Source organism: Plecotus auritus, assembly GCF_963455305.1.
Source record: "Plecotus auritus genome assembly, chromosome: 12".
NCBI classification, from domain to species: domain Eukaryota; kingdom Metazoa; phylum Chordata; class Mammalia; order Chiroptera; family Vespertilionidae; genus Plecotus; species Plecotus auritus.
In genome coordinates, this window is record NC_137778.1 from 22967443 (window position 1) to 22992093 (window position 24651).

General features: G+C 42.2%; 1 protein-coding gene across 1 annotated transcript in view; it reads left to right on the forward strand.

Annotated features, from left to right (window-relative positions):
* The window catches only part of LOC308237423 (quinone oxidoreductase-like protein 2), a 28144-nt gene extending 21797 nt beyond the window's left edge, over window positions 1–6347 (forward strand). The window contains exon 10 of the mRNA XM_080648092.1: window positions 4280–6347. Coding sequence (XP_080504218.1) covers window positions 4280–4348 — 69 coding nt within the window. The 3' untranslated portion in view covers window positions 4349–6347. The remainder of the gene's footprint in view (window positions 1–4279) is intronic.
* The last annotated feature ends 18304 nt before the right edge of the window (window positions 6348–24651 follow it).

Below are 24651 nucleotides of genomic sequence, written 5' to 3' on the forward strand. Positions count from 1 at the left end.
GAGTGACTTTTAAAAGAAGGTTCAGATCAACTTGTATCAGAACAATGATATGATGAATATAATTCAACTATGACAGTATATCAGTAACTAAATATGTTTACCTTTTAAAAACAGTCCCACTCAGTCCGAGATATATTCATTCATTCATGAGTTTATTTGATTCATCAAACATTCACTGGGTACATTCTGTATGCCAATCAATAAAAAGTAAGACTTAAGCAATTTATTTTTTAGTTAGAAAGATCTCAGGATAGTGCTATGATGGGGGAAGAGCTGGTTTCAAATGGGAAGCATGAATCAGCATAATATATTTAGGGAACTATAGGTTACTCCGATTATTCCTGCTTGATGAGCTAATTAAAAATTCCAACAGTGGAACCTAAACCAAAGCAGTATCCTCACCCTGACCCCAAATTCCAGGGTGCATATTTGCAGAGACAGATTTAATTATGGCTGCATCCACTGCAGGCCAGAGAATCGGGGTCTGGGCACAGCCTGTGTGTCTGCCTGGGCATCAGTGTGGAGAGCCTCCCTCTCTGAGATGCAGCCTGTACAATACAGGAGGAAAATGTCCCCGGGCATCTAACCAAATTAGCTATCAAAAGACTGATTTAAAGCCCTGCACTTTGCTTTTTAGTCTTTCACTCCAAGCCTTATCATTCTTATTAAGCATCCAGTCCTTAACATCGCTGGCTGTCTGTTTTCCCAGCCCAGATAGAAACCACAGGGCGGGAAGGGACAGAGCTGGGTTATTTTTAGAAGCATCTGCAATCACAGCGGAAGTGGCAGCTGGACATAGAAGTAACAAAACATCAAAACAGGAGGTAAAATAATGGATATTCAAAATGATGAGATTCCCAAGTCACAGAACAAAAATATTATTACCCCCCCAGGGTCTCTCCTCCTTGATTATCAGTTAAAGAAGTCAGGTAAATAGGTGCTACATTTTAATAAAGATTTCTGTGCAAAATGATTAACAATACACGTTAGCATCTGAAGTGACTCTTTTCTTTTTATTCTACCCTTTATTGGCAGGATTCCTCATTTCTCTAAGATGCCAGGTGAAAAAAGTACTAATGTCTCAAATTATGTTTGTTTCCCCAAGTATTTTTGTTGTTGGGCTATGACAGGTTTCTGGGAACAAGTGACTTCTAACTATTAGGGAGAGTGATGCAGCTGTGAGTCACCGGAGATGTAGCTTTGAGTGACTGACAGGCGAGGACGAGTGTTTCAGACATCTTTCTTAGACCTCTTCCACCCCCTCTGAACGAGGCTAAATTTGTGTGGATTGGAAAGGGCTTGGTGAGGCACAGAGCCCCAAAAGACACATACATGCTCATGGCACCGGCCACAGAGAGATTGCCACAGTTGATTTGCTTCCCTGCTTTTTACTTATTTATTTTTCTTAGGTTTTTGGGGAGGATTTAAAGTGGAAAGGGTTGTTTAATCCTAATTCTCATGTCAAAGCACCTTTTCATTTTTGTGAGTCCCATCTTTGGCTTTTGTGTCTGCTTATTTACAGATGTCTGTATTTACTTACTAGAGGTCTGGTGCACGAAATCGTGCACTGTGTGTGTTTGTGGGGGGTGGGTCCCTCAGCCTGGCCTGTGCCCTCTTGCAGTCTGGGAGCTCTCGGGAGATGTCTGACTGACGGCTTAGGCCCGCTCCCCACGGCCGGGGAGAGATGCGGGAGGTTGGCCAGCCAGGGAGGGGCCACGGGAGGGCTCCAGGGTGTGCCTGGCCCATCTTGCTCAGTCCCAATCAGCTGGACCCCAGCAGCAAGCTAACCTACAGGTCAGAGTGTCTGCCCCCTGGTGGTCAGTGCATGTCATAGCGAGCGGTTGAGCGGCCTTAGCATATCATTAGCATATTACGCTTTGATTGGTTGAACTGACGACTGGACACTTAGTATATTATGCTTTTATTATATAGGTTTCCCTTTATCCTCATTCCCACACCTTTGCCTCCCCCAAGTTGGTCTCAAGTTACATAAACAAATAAGAGCATAGGGTTGTGCTGTAGATCTTATTCTGTTTCTGAAATTTTCACGCAGTCTTTTAAAGTTCCACCTGTGCTCCTGGTTCTGTGTCCGGTTCCTGACTCACTGTGTGTAGGGGCCTAGATCCCTTTGCTAGGATGCACGGCAAGGTTGACTTGGTCCCCTGCTACCATAATCCGTTTTGCCTTTTACATTTAAAATGTAAGATCCATTTTAAGTTAATATTTGTGAAAGATGAAAGGGCATTGTCTTGATTAATTTTTCGTATGTGGGTGTCCAGTGATTCTAGCACTATTTCTTGAAAAGGCTTCCCTTTCTTCATTGAATTGCCTTGGCTCCTTTGTCGAAGGATCAGCTGACTGCATTTGTGGGGACCTATTTTGGGGCTGGCTACTCTGTTTCAAATAGACTGTTTGTCTATTCTTTCACAATATCACACTGTCTGGATTACTGTGGCTGCTCTTTAATTTATGCTTTATAACTTGTACTTCTAGAAATGAATTGGAGGTACACTGTAATTTCAGACACACAGGAAACAGGACAGTTTTAATAAAAAGATCAAAATTGTAAAATATTAAATTACTGATTCTTCTACCAGTAGCTCCATTCTTTAAAAAGCTAGAACACATAGATATTACAGGAGAGTATGTACAGGCCTGATAACTTTTTATAAAAAAATATTTTGCTGAAACCGGTTTGGCTCAGTGGATAGAGCGTCGGCCTGCGGACTGAAGGGTCCCGGGTTCAATTCCGGTCAAGGGCATGTACCTTGGTTGCGGGCACATCCCCAGTGGGAGGTGTGCAGGAGGCAGCTGATCGATATTTCTCTCTCATCGATGTTTCTAGCTCTCTATCCCTCTCCCTTCCTTTCTGTAAAATATCAATAAAATATATTTAAAAAAATATTTTTATGGATTTCAGAGAGGAAGGGAGAGGGAGAGAGAGAGATAGAAACATCAGTAACTAGAGGCCCGGTGCACGAAATTCGTGTACGGGTGTGTGTGTCCCTCAGCCCAGCCTGCACCCTCTCCAATCTGCGACCCCAATTACCTTTATTAATTCTCCTTCAAAATATTGACTGATAATCTTCAGTTTTATTTTAAACCCATCTGCCACCTATGTAATGCCTCTTTAAAATTTAAAATTTTAAATTCTACTAGAGGCCCAGTGCACGAAATTTATGCACGGAGGGGGGTGTCCCTCAGCCCAGCTTGCACCCTCTCCAATCTGCGACCCCTCAGACATCCCTCTCACAATCCAGGACTGCTGGCTCCCAACTGCTTGCCTGCCTGCCTTCCAGATTGCCCCTAACCGCTTCTGCCTGCCAGCCTGATTACCCCCTAACCACTCCCCTGCCAGCCTGATTGATGCCTAACTGCTCCCCTGCCAGCCTGTTTGCCCCTAACTGCCTTCCCCTGCAGACCTGGTCACCCCTAACTGCCCTCCCCTGCAGGCCTGGTCACCCTTAACTGCCCTCCCCTGCAGGCCTGGTATCCCCCAACTGCTCTCCCCTTCAGGCCTGGGTCCCCCACAACTGCCCTTCCCTGCAGACCCGGTCACCCCCAACTTCCCTCCTCTGCTGGCCGGGTCACCCCTAACTGCCCTCCCCTGCAGGCTTGATTGCCCCCAACTGCCTTCCCTTGCAGGCCTGGTTCCTCCCAACTGCCCTCCCCTGCTGGCCTGATCGCCCACAACTGCCCTCCCTTGCAGGCCTGGTTCCTCCCAACTGCCCTCCCCTGCTGGCCGTCTTGTGGTGGCCATCTTGTGTCCACATGGGGGCAGGATCTTTGACCACATTGGGGCAGCCACCTTGTGTGTTGGAGTGATGGTCAGTTTGCATATTACTCTTTTATTAGATAGGATGAGAGAGAATCACCAATTGGCTGCCTCCCGCATAGCCCCTACTGGAGACTGAGCCCGCAACCCAGGCATGTGCCCCCGACCTGGACCAAACCCGGGACCCTTCAGTCCGCAGGCTGACTTTCTATCCATTGAGCCAAACTAACCAGGGCCTGAGGACTTTTTACCTGCTGTCAATTATCTGACAACATTGAAAATTATAGGTTAGACAGATAAATTCTGAGATTGGGCTACTCTTAAATGTTATTGTTTTCCTTTGGGTTTGTGGTGATTAGTTAGTGTCACATAGTTAATTATATATAGTTCATTGAAGGCACATCTTAATACTTTAGCTATTTTAAGAATTGAACCAGCAACAAATGTTTGTTGAAATGTGCATGTATGCAAGTCTTTCTACATAATTTGGGATTTTTTTTTTAGGTCAATGATGCTTTCCTTCATGTGATACAGCGCAAGTCCACGGGCAAGGTGCTTCTCTCCCTCAAATAAACCCTCACCTCAGCAGCAAGAACAGCATCCAAACTGTCCACATCCAAAGTGTCCACATCCAAACTCCTCATCTTTCTAAAAACCTGATTTCCCTCCCGTGTTTCTAAAGGTGACATTACCTTCCTTATTAATTCAGGTTCAAAATCTTTGCAAGTCCCCTTAGAATCTTTTTTCTTACTCCTCATAATTAGTGTGATCATATACTTTACTGTCCAAACTTGGACCTGTTTGAGAGGGAAGAGATGCAACAGCAAGGAATTACACCAGGAAAACGGGTGTCCCACACAAACCAGAATGTAGGGTCACCCCATTCATAATGGATCAGTGTCCAGGTTCTGTAATCCGCACTGCTAAGATGCTGCTCACCTCCATGTCCTCTTTTCCATTCTGACTAATGATGTCTCATCTGCTAATTCCAGTGACCTAACTGGCTTTCCTACCTATGAACTATACCCCCTCCATCTTTGTTATGCATTATTGTCATGGTGACCTCTCCAAAGCACAGCTACAACTATGTCTTGACTTAGAAAACCTACAATGGTTCACCATTGTCTACTTGGTGGAATTCAGATTCCTTGAGCTAGCATTCCATTATGATCAAGATTTTGACCATCTCTGCTTTCTAGCCTTCTGTTCAACAACTGCACTGGTCCTGCAGTATGCACTGAGATTTCCTGACTGCTCCTCTGCTCTTGGCTCAAGCAGTTTCCTCTACTCCCTTATCTCTGTCCAGTATAAGCCTTCCTGACCTGCAAGAACTTGTCTGCAATGAGCCTCTCCCCTCGGGAGGGTGGTCATCTCTTCTCTTCCCTTCTTACCTTCCTGTAGCTTCTCCCAAGGCTTTGTCACATTCTGCCTTGCACCAAAGGGAACAGCATGTCTAGTGGAATATACGCAGGATTCTGAATCCAAGATGTGGGTTTGAGTCCTAGTCTCACCACTTTGGAGGTGGTTACTTAAGGTCCCTGAGCCTTCATTTTCTCGCTCTCATGTAGATATTATATCATCTATCACACAAGGTTGTTGTGAGCAGTACACGCAGTGATTGGGCAAAGCAATTAGCAAATGCTATTACTTTCACTTCTTTCTTTCCTGTTTTCCTAATTTGGCATAAAATTCCTTGAGAGCAGGTACCATGTTGGATTCCCCTCTGTACCTCTCACAATATCTAGCACAGTTAGTTGCCCTTGGTAAATGCTCAATAAACTGAATTGAATTTGAATTATCTGTATTTCTTAAATTGTAGGATTAAATTAAGAATATGAAACAATCCAAATGCCCAAATGAATAGGTAAACAAAATGTGATATGTTCATGCAATGGAATATTATTCAGCCTTAAAAAAGGACATTTTGACACACCACAACATGGGTGAACCTTGAAGACATTATGCTAAGTGCATTAAACCAGTCAACAAGGGACAAATACTGTATGATTCTACTTATATGAGGTACCTAAAGTAGTCAAACTCATAGAGACAGAATGTAGAAGGGTGGTTGCCAGGGACTAGGTGAGGAGGAAATGGGGACTTAGTGTTTAACGGGTACAGTGTTTCAGTTGGGGAAGATGAGAAAGTTCTGGAGATGATTACACACAGTGTGAGTGTTCTTAAAGCCACTGAAGTATTTCCTTAAAGATGGATTAAAATGGTGAATTTTATGTTATGTATATTTTACCACAATATAAAATGTTTAAAAAATATATTTTGTTCACATCTAAGTGAATGCATTCAGGGAAGAGGACAGAGTGTGGGTAGAGTGCCCATCTAGACTGAAGTAAGCTTCAGTCTCTGCCAAGTTCTGGTCTGTGGGGAGGGGTCCTACACCTTTGCTGGGGGCTAAGCATTGTTCTCTGCTTCTTCTACTTCATGTCTGCTGATTCCTATAAAGGAGGAGTGTGGGGTGGGGGTGAAAGCATACCTGATACCATGGGGATGGGGGTACTACTAGTTATTCTCGAAGAGGATCCTGTTCCAATAAAGATGATAAGAGGCTTTGTTTTCTGAAAAGTACCCCAGGCCATTTGGGATCTCCTCACCTAAAATGCTTATAGAGGAACTGCATTGCCAAATAGCGAGGGAACATTTTGGGGAAAGAATTTAAAACTGAGAAATTAACAGAAGAAAAGGGGTGGGGGGTGATGTCAAGGAAACCACCCACATGTGTGTAGTGGGTCCACCTGGTGCTTCCTCGAGGGTCAGAGCACATGCTGGGGTGTCTTCCACATGCAGGTGGCACATTTGAGTCTTGGGTGGTGGCGGGTGGGGGGATCCCTTCCCTCCAACCTTACTTCTCCTTTCCGTGAGCTCTTTTTATATTCAAATGAAAGTTAGTTTTCAAAAATACCAAGACACCAACTTTGAGGCTAATTTTATAATTTCCTGACACCCTTTGGGATAATTGAAGACATGCTGGAGAGGCCTCGGGAGAGGAGGAGGTGGAAGCAGGACTGGGAAAGTGCACGGGCCCAGAGGGGGCTACCTGTGCCATAGTTCAGAGCTGATCAGAAGGTGTCACTAGTAATAAAGATCCATTGTCCCAGCTCTCTCACGTCAAAATGACTTAGATGGAAAGAGGCAGTCATTAAGAAGAGCAAGTTTCTTCAGGTTTAACAAGTACTGGTTAGAAACCCTCATGATCTGCTCTCTGCTTGCCTGCGTTCCTGCTTCACTGGAATAATTTGATTTGAAAGCATTTGACTCAGATTTTAGTCATTGTTTGGTTGTCCCACCATCTGAGCCATTAGTCTGAAAAAAGAATCATTGTAGCTCCAAGCGACAGCACTTATTCTGTATGCACAGACTGTCCCCAGCTCACCCTGCGGGGCTGGCTGCAGAAGGCACACCCACACACCTGCCTTCCCTCTTCCCGGAACTGGGTCTGCCCACCTGCACACACCTCGCTCAACCACCAGAGTGAGGCTTTGTGCTGTCAGCTATGGAACAATCCTGTCTACATGTCACCAGTGTCTCTGTCTCTGCTCCCGCCTCTGTCATGGCTTTAGGAAGCTATCTTTCCTATTTGAGCTATGGCAAAGACGACAAAAGACTTTTCATTTGACAAGTGAAGGAAAATGAAGATATTTTCAAATAATCACTTTTATTTAGCAAAAAAAAAAATCTAAGTAAACTAAGAAAAATTTATACTATTGTTTCTTTCTGTTATTTTCCCTTCTAATACTGTATAAGTAAGTGCAAGAGTAATGATTTTTCAAAATTTTTTTGTTTATACAAGTCACGTGGGGAAATCATCACAGCTTATTGCTAGATTGGTGAGCTGAGCTGGAAACATGCTGTTTTATGGAGCTTTATCATTGTCAAGGAATCATACAGAATAATTTTTTTTCCTTTTTTCCCTTTACTGTATTTAGAAACGGTCAGTTTCCTGATCTTTAGTGAATGCATCATTATTTGAAAAGTGGTATTGTTGAAATAATTTATAGCAATACCATATGGTCATTGAAATAAGTCAAACCAGAAAGAAGTTTATGAATAGACTAGAGGCCTAGTGCACGGATTCATGCACAGGTGGGGTCCCTTGGCCTGGCCAGTGATCAAGGCCTATCAGGGGGGCCAGTTGGCTGGAGGGAGGGACCCTGGGAGGTTGGCCGGCCGGCCCCCCAATCAGGGCCGCAGAAGGTTGCCTGTGGGAGTGCACTGACCACCAGGGGGCAGCTCCTGCATTGAGCATCTATCCTGTGGTGGTCAGTGCCTGTCATAGCCACTGGTCAACCAGTCATTCTGTCATAACGGTTGCTTAGGCTTTTATATATATAGATTTGTTATCCTATTTTTCTCTATCCTGTCTCATTTCCATTCTCTTGGGCAGTGGTCGGCAAATTCATTAGTCAACAGAGCCAAATATCAACAGTACAACGATTGAAATTTCTTTTGAGAGCCAAATTTTTTAAACTTAAACTTCTTCTAACGCCACTTCTTCAAAATAGACTCGCCCAGGCCATGGTATTTTGTGGAAGAGCCACACTCAAGGGGCCAAAGAGCCGCATGTGCCTCACGAGCCGCAGTTTGCCGACCATGGCTCTAGGGAAACCACTGTAAGCAGTTTGGTGTTAGTCTTGCAGATCTTGTAAAACATACAGACACATATATATGTATACACAAAGAGGTTATTTGTGTGTTTGTTTTTTTTAAGAAAGGACATACTTAGGTTTTAAAAATAATGATCAGAGTATGCATAATGTTCTGTAATGCACTGTGTTAGATCAATAGTATGTCATGGACATCATTCCATATTAGTAAATATATTCTTATCTTTATTTTTAACAGCTGCTTAGTATTCCATAATGACAGTGTTTATCATATACAACCATTTCCTTATTAGTGGGTTCATTCATTTATTTAACAAACAGTTATTGATGTGCATGTATGTGCTAAGCTCAGCACAGTACAGAGAATATGATGGTGAACAGAAGTTTTAGAATTTCCTGACACCCTTTGGGGTAATTTAAATCTACTCGGGAGACAGATGTTAACTAAATTCACAAAACCATGCGAAACCAGTGCCATGTAGACTGTGATGGGGGCTTTAACTCAGATTGAGAAAGATTTCCATGCCCTAACCGGTTTGGCTCAATAGATAGAGCCTCGGCCTGAGGACTGAAAGGTCCCAGGTTCGATTCCAGTCAAGGGCATGTACCTTAGTTGCGGGCACATCCCCAGTAGGAGGTGTGCAGGAGGCAGCTGATTGATGTTTCTCTCTCATCGATGTTTCTAACTCTCTATCCCTCTCTCTTCCTCTCTGTAAAAAATCAATAAAATATATTTAAAAAAAAAGAAAAGAAAGGTTTCCGTGAGGAAAGACCCTTGAATCACTATCTGAAGATGGAGCCTTCTAGGCATATCTAATTCTGGGAATTTAAATAGAGAAGAATATTCTAGAACACTGTGGCTAAAAAAAAAAAAAAATACATGGTGAGTAAAAGGGGCTGAGAGAAGGCTAGTGGGGCTGGAGCTTGAGAAGTGAAGGCTAGTGTGAGATGAGGCTGGAGGTGGGGACCAGACTAGACAGGGACTTGTGGGCCATTTACTGGTGGTTTTGCCTTTACCTTGAAAGCAATGTGATGCCATTGAAGTGATCTAGGCAGAGTGGGTTAGGGGCATTTTTGGAAGCATTCCTCCAGTAATGTGAGGTTGGGAGAAAGGATTGGAGGAACAGACCAATTAGGAATCGATGAAGTCCAATGAGAGATGATGATATTTTGGACTAAGATGGTGATGATAGTGAAGGAGAGAAGTGGACAGAACAGTGAGCTACACAGGAGGTAAAAGCAAATGGACTTGGTGTTAGATGAAAATGGGTGGAGTAGGGGAGGGAGAGGGAAATTTCAGGGTGGCTCCTCGGTTCCTGGAGAGGTATTTGAGAGGAGGAACGTCCAAAGGGATTGAGTTTTGGCAGTGGAGGGGAATATGATGGGGGCAGAAGATGAAGTTTTGTACTTGTTGAGATATCCAGGAGGTATCAAATATGCAATTTTATATCCTTGTCTGAGACTCAAAAGAAAGCTATGGCCTAGACCACAAAATGGGGAATAATTTGCAAGGAGTGATATTGATACCTGTGATATGGCTGAGTTGTCCTGGGGAACATGTGGCGAAAGAAGGGAAGAGGGTCTAGAGCAGTGGTTCTCAACCTTTCTAATGCTGCAACCCTTTAATACAGTTCCTCATGTTGTGGTGACCCCCAACCATAAAATTATTTTTTGCTGCTACTTCATAACTGTAATTTTGCTACTGTTAATGACTCGTAATGTAAATATCTGTGTAATCGTAATGTAAATAGGCTCTACAGCAGCGGTTCTCAACCTGTGGGTTGAAACCCACAGGTTGAGAACCGCTAGCAGGGTCGCCTAAGACCATCGGAAAACACAGATATTTACATTACGATTCATAACAGTAGCAAAATTACAGTTATGGAGTAGCAATGAAAATAATTTTATGGTTGGGGGTCACCACAACATGAGGAACTGTATTAAAGGGTCGCGGCATTAGAAAGGTTGAGAACCACTGGTCTAGACCAACTTTAACCATCTTTTCTTTCAATAGAACCATAGAATATTTTGTGAATGTGCTGTGGACCACTGAAAGAGACTTAGAGGTGCTAGTTTGATGATTTAAAATAAATCTCAAGTGGTTATAAGGAAGGTTGTATTGCACAGTGAATAGAGCATCATTCTTGTGATGGAGGGCCAGCAACTGGAGCTCTAATTCCAGCTGTTTGACCTTGGACTAGACTCAACTTTTTTTTTTTTTCCTCATGTGAAAAAGGAGGATAATATGTGTTTTCTACCTTGCGTGGTTCATGTGAGGGTTAAATGAGATAATGTATGTGAAAGTGCTTTGCAAATTCTAATTTTCATAGTAGATTACAAGGTTGCTTAGTACTAGTGTGCTCAAATTCATTTCAGAGTTGAAGCAGAATGTATATTTTTTCAGCCTATGCTGGGCTCACGTGGAACAAAATAACGTTTGAGTTATTTAAAGGGTCTCTAATATTTCTACATTTTATTTTAGCGGAAGTCACTGTGCTCTTTTATACATAATGGACAAAGTGATGGGGGTCCCAATGAGCTGACATACCTCAAAGACGTACAGAGCAAGACAAGGTCTGGAGAAGGACACCTAAATTGATGTGGAGGGTAGAGAGGATTCTCTCTGAGGGATGATAAAAGAATTAGGGCTCTTCATTTTGGAAAGACACAGGCTAAGGGGAGAATCTGATAGAAAATTATAAAATAATGAGAATCAAAGGATAAAAATATGAACTTATTAAATCCCAGAGCACAAGAAAGATAAAGCACTACTTTATCATTTTAAAGGAATAGTTTTAGGGCAAAGTAAAAATAGCACTCCTTTACACAGGAATCATAAGCATAGGCAACTTACTACTCTTAAAGTTTGCAAGGACAAAACACAAATATTATAAGAGAAAGATTTATATTGTTGGTGGGTAGATTCCTAGGCAATTATAAAATGAAATCAAGACTATTTGGGTAAACTTCCCTAATCTTGGAAGATGACACCATCGGGGTGACCAGTAAGCAAGCTTTCCTGTCTCTAGTGCCATCCTGTCCACCAGGATTCATGAGTGGGTTTGCTGGAGAGGACAGAGCACCTAATTTGAGCTTAGAAGGCTAGGCTGCCAGTTTGACCTCTTTGACCTTAGGGAGTCATCTCTTTTTTATGTACCTCAGTTTCTTTGTTTAAAAAAAAAAAGGAAAATAGTAACATCAACATTAGTATCTGCCTACTATTGTGGGAGTCAAATGAAGTGATGTTTTCTGGAAGTGTTTTGTGGTTGATGAACAGATATTATCTTTATGAGTGTAAGGATTTCCACTTTTACTTTAGCATTTCAGTTCTACACTCTCCAGGTGGGCTGACCTTCATCTTGTCCTTCCTGATTCTGGCCTCAGTAGGGAATGGTATTTGTCAACTCAGAAATGAATAAGGGGATGGTGGTCAAGGAATAATCTCTGGTCCCCTTGGGAGGTGGAGAATGTGCAGACACTTCTTCTCGCATCTCATATCCTCCCTGCGAAGATCTGGTGGAGAACTGAAGGTAAGGAGAACTTTGCAAGCATCTCTTCTCCTTTGGATGTTTTGCTGGTGAGATGCCATCTAAAAGATGGATCTTCTGGTCTCTGGGCGACTTTGAGGGTTCTTATGGATCTTGGGAAAACTAAAGAAGGGGCCAGTACAGGGGCTGGATGAGGAAAACCATGGGGACTGGTTTCTTATCACTTCTCAGGTTTAGGATTTGAGGGAGAGAGAAAAATATGACTCTGAAATTTTCTTTCAAGATGGCCATTGCAGTTCACTGTGGCAGGAAAGCTGATGGAGATTTGGAGAGAGAGACAGAGAATTGGTCTTGCTTGGAGCGTCCTCTGAATTTTGCTTCCCTTGAGAATCTAACTTTGGCAGAGGGAGAATGGCAACATCAGGAAGGAGAACTGATAACAAAATACCTTCTTATTTCCTCTAGAGCAGTGGTCGGCAAACTCATTAGTCAACAGAGCGGCAAACCGCGGCTCACGAGCCGCATGTGGCTCGTGAGTTGCAGTTTGCCGACCACTGCTCTAGAGCAAATAAGAACTGCTTCACCTGGCCCCCAAGCACTCCACCCTACCTCCTCACCAGAGGGTAGAGTGCAATCTTATTTGTGGAGCACTGAGCATGGTACTTGGCAAATCATGGGCCCTAAATAAATGTCAGTTTTTGACATGACCACCAAGTACAATCTACAAGGAGATTGCTGGACCACAAGCTCCTTAATAACAGGGACCAGGATGTGCTTTGCTCACTTTGGGGTCTGTGGTACACAGCACCTGAAGAAACAAATCTCTCTGCACTAAGAACCTGCCATTCCCTTTCTGTGCAAGTTGCATCCATTCAGGCCCCGCTGAAGGCTGGTTCCCCTAGTGAAACCAGGTCCTTTTGATCTTGCTGTTCCAGGAACCCCCAGAGCTCACTCTTCCGCCCTGAGGTTGCCATGAGTTTGCATAGTAGTCTTGGTGCATTGGATGTTAATCTTACCCTTTAGTGATGTTCAACATTCAGGGAACACTGGCCATGATGAGGGCCCTGCATGAGAGAGACAACCAGGGAGTGGATTCCTTAGACTTTGAACCTATATCTGTCACTTTATCCCCTGGACCCACTGTTGCTTCAGACCCTAGAGAAGGCAGTTTTCCTGTGCTGCCTTTGACACATGACACAGTGGGATGATTTGCAGAACCCTCTTCCTCCGAGGTCCTGGGAGACATATTTTCTGGAACTTACAGCTTCCTCATTCCTGGTCTCTTTGAGTTGATGGGAAAGCTGGGCAGAGGGTTTGCATTGCTGCTGATTTGTCTCAAAGGAAAACATCAAGCAGCACTCAGAATATCTCTCTCATAAGCGCAGCATTCACACGTCAATTGGTAGTCACTTTCCTGTAACACGGGGCGATTGCTTAGAAGATTTCCCTACCTTTCCTTTTGTTCTGAAATTGCAAAAGCCAGTGGTAGACTCTGAAACAGGTCTCCTGAATGTCTTCCTTCTTTCTCTGAAGAAAGGATCAAGGGCAATGTCATTTTAAAGGCAGGTATGGGGAAGTGGCATCAGCCCCTGCATGCCTCCTACTTTCCATTTCTGCTGGGTCGCAGGTCCCCTTTCTGATGTAGATTCCAGGCCACCCTTCTCAGTTCTGATGGGGCCAGGAACCACTGTGACCCACCAGGGACCCCTCCCTGCAGGGTCCAAGTCAGGTCAGTAACCCAGCTGTTCCTATCGAACAATTACCTTTTTGAATTCAGCTGGTAAAATTTCTCATGGTATTTTTCATTTTTATCATCTCTTTTTCTTTAAAGGGTTTTTTCTTTCCCTTTTTAAGTTAAAAATAACCACAAGGAGACCTTGTGATCCTCTTCTCACTGACCCAGATATTTTAAGAGCTTCTCATCTGGGGATACAGGCTGGCTCTCAGGAGCCGATTAGAAAATGTAATAATAAAATATTAATCCCATTTCCTACACATAAAATACTCCCCTTGTGTTTCCTTATCTATCCAAACCCGACTCACCCTTCAATGCACTGCAGAAAAAGCTATGGACTTGACCATGAAAGAGTAGAGTTCAATTCCTGATGGGAATTTATGAGCTATCTGGCCTTGGGCAAGTCACTTGATGTGTGTGAATCTCTGTTTCTTCACCTGTGGGACAGAGATGCTGATAATCTCATGGAGTGAGGGTTGAGGGTTTAGGGTCCAACCCAGTGACTGGGAAACACAGAATGGGCTCCAAAGAAATACTTATCAAACTCCAGAAAGCCTAATTTGAATAATCCTGGAATCATTCATCTCTCCTACTTTTGTATCATTGAATCTTTCTACATCATAAATTTAGCAATGAACTATACCTTGTCTTTAATATGTGCCTCTAGTTCAGTGGTTCTCAACCTTTCTAATGCTGCGACCCTTTAATACAGTTCCTCATGTTGTGGTGACCCCCAACCATAAAATTATTTTCGTTGCTACTTCATAACTGTAATTTTGCTACTGTTATGAATCGTAATGTAAATATCTGTGTTTTCCGATGGTCTTAAGTGACCCACAGGTTGTGACCGCTGCTGTAGAGCCTAAGACCATCGGAAAACACAGATATTTACATTATGATTCATAACAGTAGCACAATTACAGTTATGAAGTAGCAACGAAAATAAATTTATGGCCCTAACTGGTTTGGCTCAGTGGATAGAGCGTCGGCCTGCGGACTCAAGGGTCCCAGGTTCGATTCCGGTCAAGGGCATGTACCTTGGTTGCGGGCACATCCCCAGTGGGTGGTGTGCAGGAGGCAGCTGATTGATGTTCTCTCTCATCGATGTTTGTACTCCCTCTCCCTCTCCCTTCCTCTCTCTAAAAAATCAATAAAATATATATAAAAAAATAAAGAAAATAATTTTATGGTTGGGGGTCACCACAACATGAGGAACTGTATTAAAGGGTTGTGGCATTAGAAAGGTTGAGAACCACTGCTCTAGTTTCTTCATATCCCCAGCTGGTGGGTAAGTTCTTTGCAGGGTGGTGCTGTGCATTTTATTTATTTATTTATTTTGTATCAGTGTTGCAATAATAGGCACTTAATCCTTGATAATTGATTACTGGAGTACATTACCCCTTAAGCAAATTTGGGTTCTGTAGCACAACGCAGGTTATTTTCTTTGTTTTTTTATCTCTCCAGTTTCCCTGATTGCTGCTAATGGTGAGATAGTAGGGAATCTTTTAGGCTTTCATTATTTTGTCAACTTGTAGCTTCTCATCAAATATATTCCATCTGTGTATTCAAAGATACTGCTGACCCGCCATAAACACAATGTTTGTTTGAATTGTTTATTCATTATGAAGATGGCTTTTCCCTGCATCAGCTATGTTTTCTCATTTAGGCAGGGTTGAGGTCGCCCACCGAGCTGCGTGTTTACTTGGTGAGATGGCCCTTCCTTAGCCTGGGGAACTGAGGTCTACAAAGGAGGCCTAGACCCTACCCTATTCTGCTGCAACAGGCTCTCAGAGGGCTTACTAGTGACCCAAAGAGCCTGTGTTCTTTGGGGAAGAACAGTATTCCTGGCTGTCACATCACCTCCATGAATTGCCTGTTGTGGGTTGAATTGTGTCCCCTCAAAAAGTCTGTTGAAATCCTAGCCATAGGTACCTGTGAATATGACCTTATTTAGAAATAGGGTCCTCATAGATGTAATGAAGTTAAGCTGAGGTCATACTGGATTAGGGTGGCCTTAATGCAATGACTGGTGTCTTTATTAGTAGAGGCAGGTTTGGACACACACAGAGGGAAGATCTGACATGGGAAAACTGAGGCAGAAATTGGAGCGATGCAATCTAAGGGAAAAGAGGTCAGTGCCCCTGACTAAATAGTCAGGTATTGCATCTTTTAAAAATTCCTGTGGCACACCAGTTGAAAATCGCTAATTTAGGAGATGGAGCTTAATATTCTTTCAAGAAGAAACATTTATACTTGTTTTCTGCCATGGATTGTTTTGGTTCAGTGATGTCTAAACTAACACCTTCCATTTGCTGATAGTTTTGGAAAGATGTGTCTATGAGACCCAAAAGGTATGTGTTTGGGAGCATAGCAATTACTGCATTTTCCGCTTTTTATTCAGTTGTTTAGTTACATACAGACAACTTTAGTAACGTCCTCAATTTACCCAAGATGTCTGAGCCAAGGAAAATGTAGGCTTATGAATACAGGGATATTTTCTTTTTGCATATTTTCCAAATGTATCCTCTTTAAGTAGGGGAAGTGTGTGGAAAATGAGACTGCTAGATTATCTTTGGATCAAGGTCACAAATCCCATGTAAACTAAGGTTACATATCATCAACAATAGCCTGAATAGTAGAACTGTCCTCAGAAAAGAAACCTCATGTTTTGAATATTCGTTCCTATCCCCCTTTGCATTGATTTCTTACCCCTCTCAAAATTCCCTTAGGTTTACCCCCCTCTTCTGATCTGTCATAGCATTTACTGCTAACATCACACATTTGGCATTTATTTCCATTCTGCTTTTTATGGATGTCTGTTTGCATCCTTCACTTTATCTAAGTCCAGTAATTATTAGTAAGATAAAGGAGAATAACCATAAGATGGCAAATGCAGGTCATATTTAACTACTCTTTGCATACATATAAGGATGTGCTATTTGCATACAAAGCAAGAATGTGGTAATTATGAGTGTCTTCTTTATCTAAACAAGTCAGGCCAGGCCAGATCTATTCTCAATATTTATAGCACAACGTTGTGGGGATGATCTCTAAGAACCAGAGCCCTAAGTTCTACTGTGTGACCTTGGGCAAGTTATTTAACCTTTCTGAATCTCTAATATATCTATCTAACATGATGGGTTGAATTAAAGCTCTTTTTAGGATAAAACATTTTTGAACTCTACTTTGGATTATTTTTGTAGTTGAAAGTATAAGAACAACATTTTTTTTCAAAAGTTCTTTTTAAAAACAGTTCTAGAATTTAGAAATTTTACCTAAATTTAGGTATTTTTCCCATTTAAGTTTAAAACTGAGAGTTTCTCCCATTCCAGAGTAATGAATAAAGACATGCAATATTTACCTTCTGATTCATAAATATATCTACTTGACATATAGCTCTTATGGTGACAGTGCATCTTGAATTTCTTATGATTGCCTCAATTAACAAAAAAAAAATGTGTTGTCAATATAATTAAGTTACTATCCAACTACATTCGTATATCTCACTTCATTTTAATTCAGAAAATGTAGTCAGTGATTTCATAGTGACCTTTCCCATGTTCTAATCATGTGAATTTTTTTCTTTCTGTTGGTTATTTGGTCACTGACCAGTAAGAGTTTATTTCTCAATTTCTGGCTCTGTTCCTGAAATACAGGGATGGGTCGGTCCATTCCAACTCCCTTCTTCTTTCGCTCAGTTGGCATTTTCCCAAATGATTTCTGAGTCACCTCCAGAGGCATTGTCTGAGAGTCTAGGTTGAACAGCACTGTCAGCAACATCTCCGTGCGAGCATGTGCTGTGGGCCCGCCCTGTGTCCCACACATCACGGAAGCGCGTGAAGATGTGACCCACCTGTGACATCACTCTCAAAGGGGAGGGCTGTGTGAAGTGTGGGCTTGAGGAGTTTTTTACATTTCTCTTTGTCATGGCGTGTCCTTTCCAGATAAGCACAAGAACGTCTGAAGAAATCTTGAGTGTAATTGAAACATAGAGGAAAAGCTCACATCTACTGAAGAGTTAGCAGAGGGACTCAGAAGCATTAAGAGTTCAGGCAAGTTACCAGCTGTCAACAAGTTTTACATAATACAAACAGCTTTACTGTTTGTTTTTTTTTTCTGATTATATAAATAATTTTTTTCTTTGACAAAATTAAAATATACATAAGATTATAGAGAATAAAATACAAGTTATCTGTAATTGCACCAACTGAAGATATCTAATTAACACTTTTGTAAACTTAGACATACTTTTTATGCACACGCACCATTCCCATACAGGTAATTTTATCTGGGATGGAATGTAATAAGTGCTGTTTTATTGTTAAGCCTCTTAAAAAGTTCCTTCCACCCTCATTCATTGTTCCTGTACACTCTTTCCTTGAAACAAAAGAGGTAGTATTATTAACAGCCAGGTATATATCTTTTATATTTTTTTATCTATTTAAATACATAAATGCTTGGATATATAATCACATATTATTAGAAATGCATACATAATAGCATATGGGATAATATTATTTTTTACTTGATAATATGTCATTGCAACCCCAAGTGGTATAATATTATACGATATTTTTGCTCATTGATATGCTGTAGAACCCTCCACTGATGTAGCTATAATTTATTATTTGTTATTAGATATCCTAATATTCCATGACAGAAATGTCTCACAATCTAGTCAACCACTTCCCTATTCATGAGCATTTGCTTTTTCAGTTTTTGGCCACTCCAACATCATACTTTTTTAATGAACTAAATTTTACTTTTTCAATTTCTAATCCTGGTTTTTTGTGTGCATTATTAACTTACCATGGTTGTTTAGAAAGTCAATATACTATTTAAGTTCTCCTTGGAATTCTTATTTAATCACATGAAGTGGTTTGTGAGGTTTCTCTCTGTAATCTCAGGTTGTGGCTTCTTTCTTTTGACCTTCTCAAGATGGTGGCCCGGTCCTGTTTCCAGCGTCAGGGTCCACACACGAAATCATACCGCTGGGAAACTGTTGCTGAAGCCTAACGGTTCCGGGCGGCTGACGTGGCATCAAAGTTCACAGTGTCTGCTAGCTGTGAGTAACAGCAGGCTGTCACGATGGGGTAGAGCAGCAGCAGCAGCAGCAACTCCTGATTTAGGGGCAAACAATGTAAGTACTTATTTTCACCATTAACCAATTAACCCAAACCAAACACAAACTGAAGAATGCTTAGAGGGGAATATACTTCTCGTTAGAAACGCTTCCAGCAGATTCATTTGAGAAGCATTTGCTCTCAACCAGAGTAGAAAGGCATCAAGCCGGCACATGGTTTTCAGCAAAACGAAGAACCTTACAGGGTCTTGTTTGAAAAAACAAATGTCAACTGTGGTTCATGCTACTTTCAAATGCTTACTCCCTGAAGTGCCTGCAGACTCCGCAGGGGCTGTCCCCTGAAGCATGGAATGCATTGAGAATGTGCAAAAGGACATGTGATTTCAATTCACATAAAAATTCAGGCAGGTTTGATTATGGGAAGATGAAAGGAGGCTTAGCAGTTACAGTGTTTGGGGGAAAGGAGAGAGCCTGTTAAATATTTCAAGGAGGATTCAAGTTGGTTAAAGCTGACTGAGAGGCAATGTGGAAACTTCTGTTCTCAGGCTGCATAGAAGGCTAGGGGCGTGGTGCCTGCCAACTGGAGGAGTAATGAAACCCCGGCACAGACCCTGTTAGCAAGAGGTGGCTCTACAGCTGCTATTCCCAAGGCTTCCACACCCTCCAGTCATATCTGGAGTCCTGGGATTTTCAGAGTTCATAAACCATGTGTTTATGGGTTGGTGATTATTTTTCTTTCGGTTGAGACCTTTTACTCTGACGTTCAGCTCTGCATGAAACCTCACAAATGACCAACAGCGATGAACCCTGATTGTGGTTAACCTACTAACAGATATTTTGTATTGTCACCTCTATGCTGGGGATACCTAAGTGAACAAGATGGAAGAGTTCCCATGGCCCTTCAGAGTTTGCTGCCCAGCAGGAAAACCAGATGTTCTGAGAGGAGGAATAAATAGTGGGAGGGGAGTCAGGAGACCTGGATTCTGGTCCTGGCCTTGATCCCAATTAACCATATGGCACTCTGGGCTTCTGTTTATGTGCTATACAGTGAGTGGGTTGGAAAGGGTAAGCCCTTCAGTAATTGACTCCTCACCAGGTGTGAGTTTTTCCCTTGCTGAAAAGCCTCTCACACAGCATTGGATTTGCTCACCTCCCATTTGGAAATGGTGCTTTACTGATGAAAGGGACCTCATGTGTAACAGTTGTGACTTTCTATAATAGAAACTTGAAGCATCCTTCTGGATGGGCCCACTTACAGTGTGATATGGGTAGGAGAAAAGGTTGCTTCTGAGAAAGATGTGTAAAAGGTAGCGACTCATCTTACATATCTGAATTTCTATTTTCAAATGGTTATTGATCATAGCAAATACCTTTCCAATAGCTGCTGATTTTTGAGGGGCAAAGACACAAAAGCCTGACAGTAAGGAAAATGAAATTGCTTGAAATAGGTATGACCAACAGACTATAGCTTGAAAGAAACTAAATTGAGTCAAAAATAAACCAGGCTGTGTTTTCAGTTAGAGTAGAAAATACAAACCAAACCAAAACAAAAAAACACCCATCACTGATGACTGTATGGTGCATCCTCAGCTTCCTGAAACTAATCACCATAAGCTCAGTCACTTTGGGCTTTGGAAATTGTGGGAGTCTCATTAACAGATTTTAATAGAATGATGGACAAAATGTAACGAGTATGCATACTAATTTCCCCATCAGGCAGGCCTACCCTAGCTCCCATAATATCCACATGGACATTCATACATGCCTTGCTATCCCCCTCCCGTCTCAGTGCAGACATGTGCTTCTCAACCCCTGAGTAATCCCTTCTCTTGGATTTGAAACTACATCCCCAATTGGCTTCCTGAGAGACCACATCCATCACTCATTTCCTTTATTCTTCTGTCTCTCAGTTCTTCCTCTAACTGGCTTCCCATCATAAGGTAGAAATTTTTGAGTGTCTTCTGTTTTGTACTAGCCAACTAGCTCATTTATAACCACTCATGGTCCCTCCTTGCTGCCCTGTCCCTTTTTAAAAAAGGGAGGAAGGGAGAGGGAGAAAGATAGAAACATCAATGATGAGAGAGAATCATTGATCAGCTGCCTCCTGCATGCCCCCTACTGGGACTGAGCCTGCAAACCAGGCATGTGCCCTTGTTCAGAATCGAACCTGGGATCCTTCAGTCTGCAGGCTGACGCTCTATCCACTGTCCTGTACCTTTTCTGACCATTCCACCAGCCCCATGGAATCCAGTGGACACTTACAAGTTCTTATATAACTTGATGTCTTTCTGCATCTCTTCTCTTTACCTCTTCCTCTTTATTGACAATCTCTCCTTCTTTGGCTTCTGACTCTGCCTTCTCAGTCTTCATGAACTTCTCTTTCTCTGCCTTTTACCTTAAGCTATTATTTTCTTATTTTGAAGTCTGGGGTCTTCCTTGACAATCTCATCCATATCCATAGTTTTAATGGTGATTTGCATGCAGATAATGCCTAAATCAACCCTGATAACCTGCACACAAATCTTTAGGAAAGAATCAATGTATAGACAAACACCACCCACCACCAATGTAAGTCCTAGCAGATTTCTCTCAGGACCTTGTCCTGCAGGCAACTCAACTTACCGTGGCACAACCTGAACTTTCCTTTCCTCACAACACTCGCTTCTTCCTGTAAAATGCATTTCAGTCTTGATCAGGGACATGGCCATCTACCGTCATCAGGGCAGAGCTGCATAAATACAATTAACCTCTAAATCCCATTTATTCTGCCTCTGTTTTTTCTCTTGAACCTGACACTACCCCCTGCTCACCTTTCCCCTCCACCAGTGTGTTAGTTTGGCTTGCACTGATTTTAAAAAGGTGGTCGATGGCAACTGCCTCTTAAGGCCTACCCTGCCCCCCCCTCCCTCCCCCGCCTCATGCCTGCAGTCTGGCACTCCCCAAGCCATTCTCTTTGTTGTGACCTGTGTGTTTTTCTAAAATGTCAGTTTGATGATGTCACTCACCTGCTTTGCATCTTTTAGAAGCGTCTGGTAGTCTTCAGCAAAATTCCTAAAAAATGACCATCTGGCTTCCTTTTTCCCACTCCCCTGAGTGGGTGTTCCCCTCCAGTCTGATTAGATGTAGTGGGTCACCAGAGCCTGCCAAGCTGAACCTCCCCACCATACTTTTGTGCTGACTGATTCTTCTTCTGGAACCACTCCAATCCTCCAATTCACTGGGTAAATCCTAGTTCTCCAACAGTGCCAGGAAGCATAGAAAGGAAATATCCTTAGGAAGCTTGTATGGAAATTACATCATAGAAGCAATGTCAGGAAAGGCAGCAAGTATTTACTCAGCTTGCAGAGAATCTGTAACATTCATTTATGAAATGCTCCCCTCATATAATGACCTTTGGCCATCTCCCTTGTGATGGTTGCAGACATTTATGCTTAGAAAAGAGACTTCTCTGTCATCTTGTCTTGCCCTTCAGTGTCCTCCAGGAACTGGAGTTTGAACTTTACTTTCTGGTATCATAAGTGGCTCCTATGGAAATTGACCTGACGTGCTAAATTCAGCATTAAAGCAGCACTCCTGGGGATCTTAACTGTATCTGCAGTCACTTATTCCAGACCGGAGAACAGAGTGTGAGTACCACTAAAATGCGTGTATGTGCTCACGCTGTGCACACACTTGGGCTGTTTCTGTCCATGGAACAGCAGGCAGAGGAGTAACCAGCAAAGTATGTGCTTCATTGACTAACAAGCGGGACAAGAACATACAGATATTGATCTTTGAGTTCTAAAGTTTATGATTACATAGAGGGATGGGCAAAAGTAGGTTTAAAGTTGTGCATGAAACACAGAGTTTATTCTTGTATTATTATTTATTAATTATTGTGTTACAACTGTAAACCTACTTTGCCCACCTCTGTATATATCAGGTTGAGTGAACCTACTTACACTCCAGGTATTTTCATGGAATGGATTTTTAAATAATTGCCTTTTTGCCTTAAATACATCATGTGGCTATTACCAGTATGTTTTTCTGGACAGAGCTTTGACTAAAAGTCCTGTGATTGCTTTTCCTCCACTCAGTGACTGATAATGACACTGTGAGTTTTGTGAGATCTCTTATTCTTTCTGGTCTCTCTTTTACTGCCCCTAAATGGACAAATGCTCTACTGATGCCACTGGGTAATAAAACCAATGAGCCAAGGATGGGTTCCTCTGGGGAAGACAGTTATGGTGAAATGGATTATTATGAGAGAGAAGGCAGAATGAAAATTTAAAATAATAACCTCAGATTAGATTCTAAGCTAATAATAAAGATAAAAATTGAATATGAACTGCTATTATAAATGCTAAATAAGGACAAATACCCTGATCAGCCTAGAAGATAATTCTTCTGCTTTGTTCTTTTAAAAAATCCTGACAACATCTATTTCTTGAACAGTTACTCTGTGCAGGCACAGAGTACATTTCCTAGATCATGCATTTATCTCATCATCAAATATTAATTGAGCACCTACTGTATGCCATGAATAGTACATTGTCTCATTTTCCCCACCATAATAATGTATATCTATTATTATACAATCAGTTAACAGATGAAGACAGTTGGCCTGAGAGGTTACGTAACCTTAACCTTGAGGTCTCACAGCTAGTCAGTGGAGGCACTGGGACTCAAATCCACCTTCGAATACAGAACCTGAGTTCTTGAACACTGTACTGTATACAGTGAGATTTGTATACAGGTTAGCTTGTCACACCTTTAACAGAAGTATGGAACCTGGAAGAGTGAAAGAAAGACTTATTGAAAGTCCATTCTTCTATTTATCAGTACTTTTTTTTTTCTGATACATTCATGAGACCCTGTGAGGTACTTTTTAGACTTAACTTTAAAGATAAGGGAACTGGAGTTCATAGAGATTTCATTTCAGCGAGAGAGGAAAGGGGAGAGAGAAAGAGAGAGAGAGAGGGAGGGAGAGAGAGAGAGAGAGGAAGGATTGAGAGAGAAATACATCGATTTGTTGTTCCACTTATTTATGCATTCATTGGTTGGTTCTTGTACGTGCCCTGATCAGGATGGAACCTGCAACCTTGGTCTATTGGGGCGACGCTCTAACCAACTGAGCTACCTGGCCAGTGCTGAGACTGAATTATGTTTTCCCCAAAGGCATATGGCTGGGAAATGGCACCATTAAAACTAAGTCCAGGCTTCGATTGCTATTTCCTTTCCTCCAGGCCCTTGCTATGCCCCAAAGTGACTGAGGGAAGGATATTTTATTTTATTTTATTTTATTTATTTTTTTTTCAAATTTTTATTAAGGTATTATATGTGTACATATCTTACCATTGCCCCCCACCCCCACCCCACTCCCATACATGCCCTCACCCCCCAATGTTTTGCATCCGTTGGAGGGAAGGATATTTTATAAGGAAACAGAAACAGGACTATGGAACCTGGAGTAAGAAGGCTGTAGAGTGGCATGTTTTCTTCTGTTCAGAGTTCAGATGAGAGTTTGAGTCATGCATTTGTGTGGTATATCAGGAGGAGCATCTTGACTCTAAAATTTTGGGGTGTTTCTATAAGGAGCCTGAGGATGTACCTCCACTGGAGAACAAACACTTTCTGTGCCAGTAAACTGAGAGAGTCTCACATAAGAGAGGATTCTTACCCAGCAGTGGAGAACTTGGAGGGCTGTGGGTCTGTCAGTGAAAGCTGTGTGCGAGCGAGGGCCCAAGTCTCCCTGCCTTAGACACTCAGTCACCTGCAGGGATGGGTTCCTTCCAGCTCATCCGTTATGTGTGTGAATGTCTGCTCTTGTTCAGAATGAGTTTCTTAAGCATTTCCACCAAGTGGCTGGAGTGACTTCTGGAGGTCCAGGGTATGTGTATATGAGTGTGTGTGTGTGTGTGTGTGTGTGTGTGTGTGTATCTGTCCCATTGCAAGTATGAAATTTCTTTGAC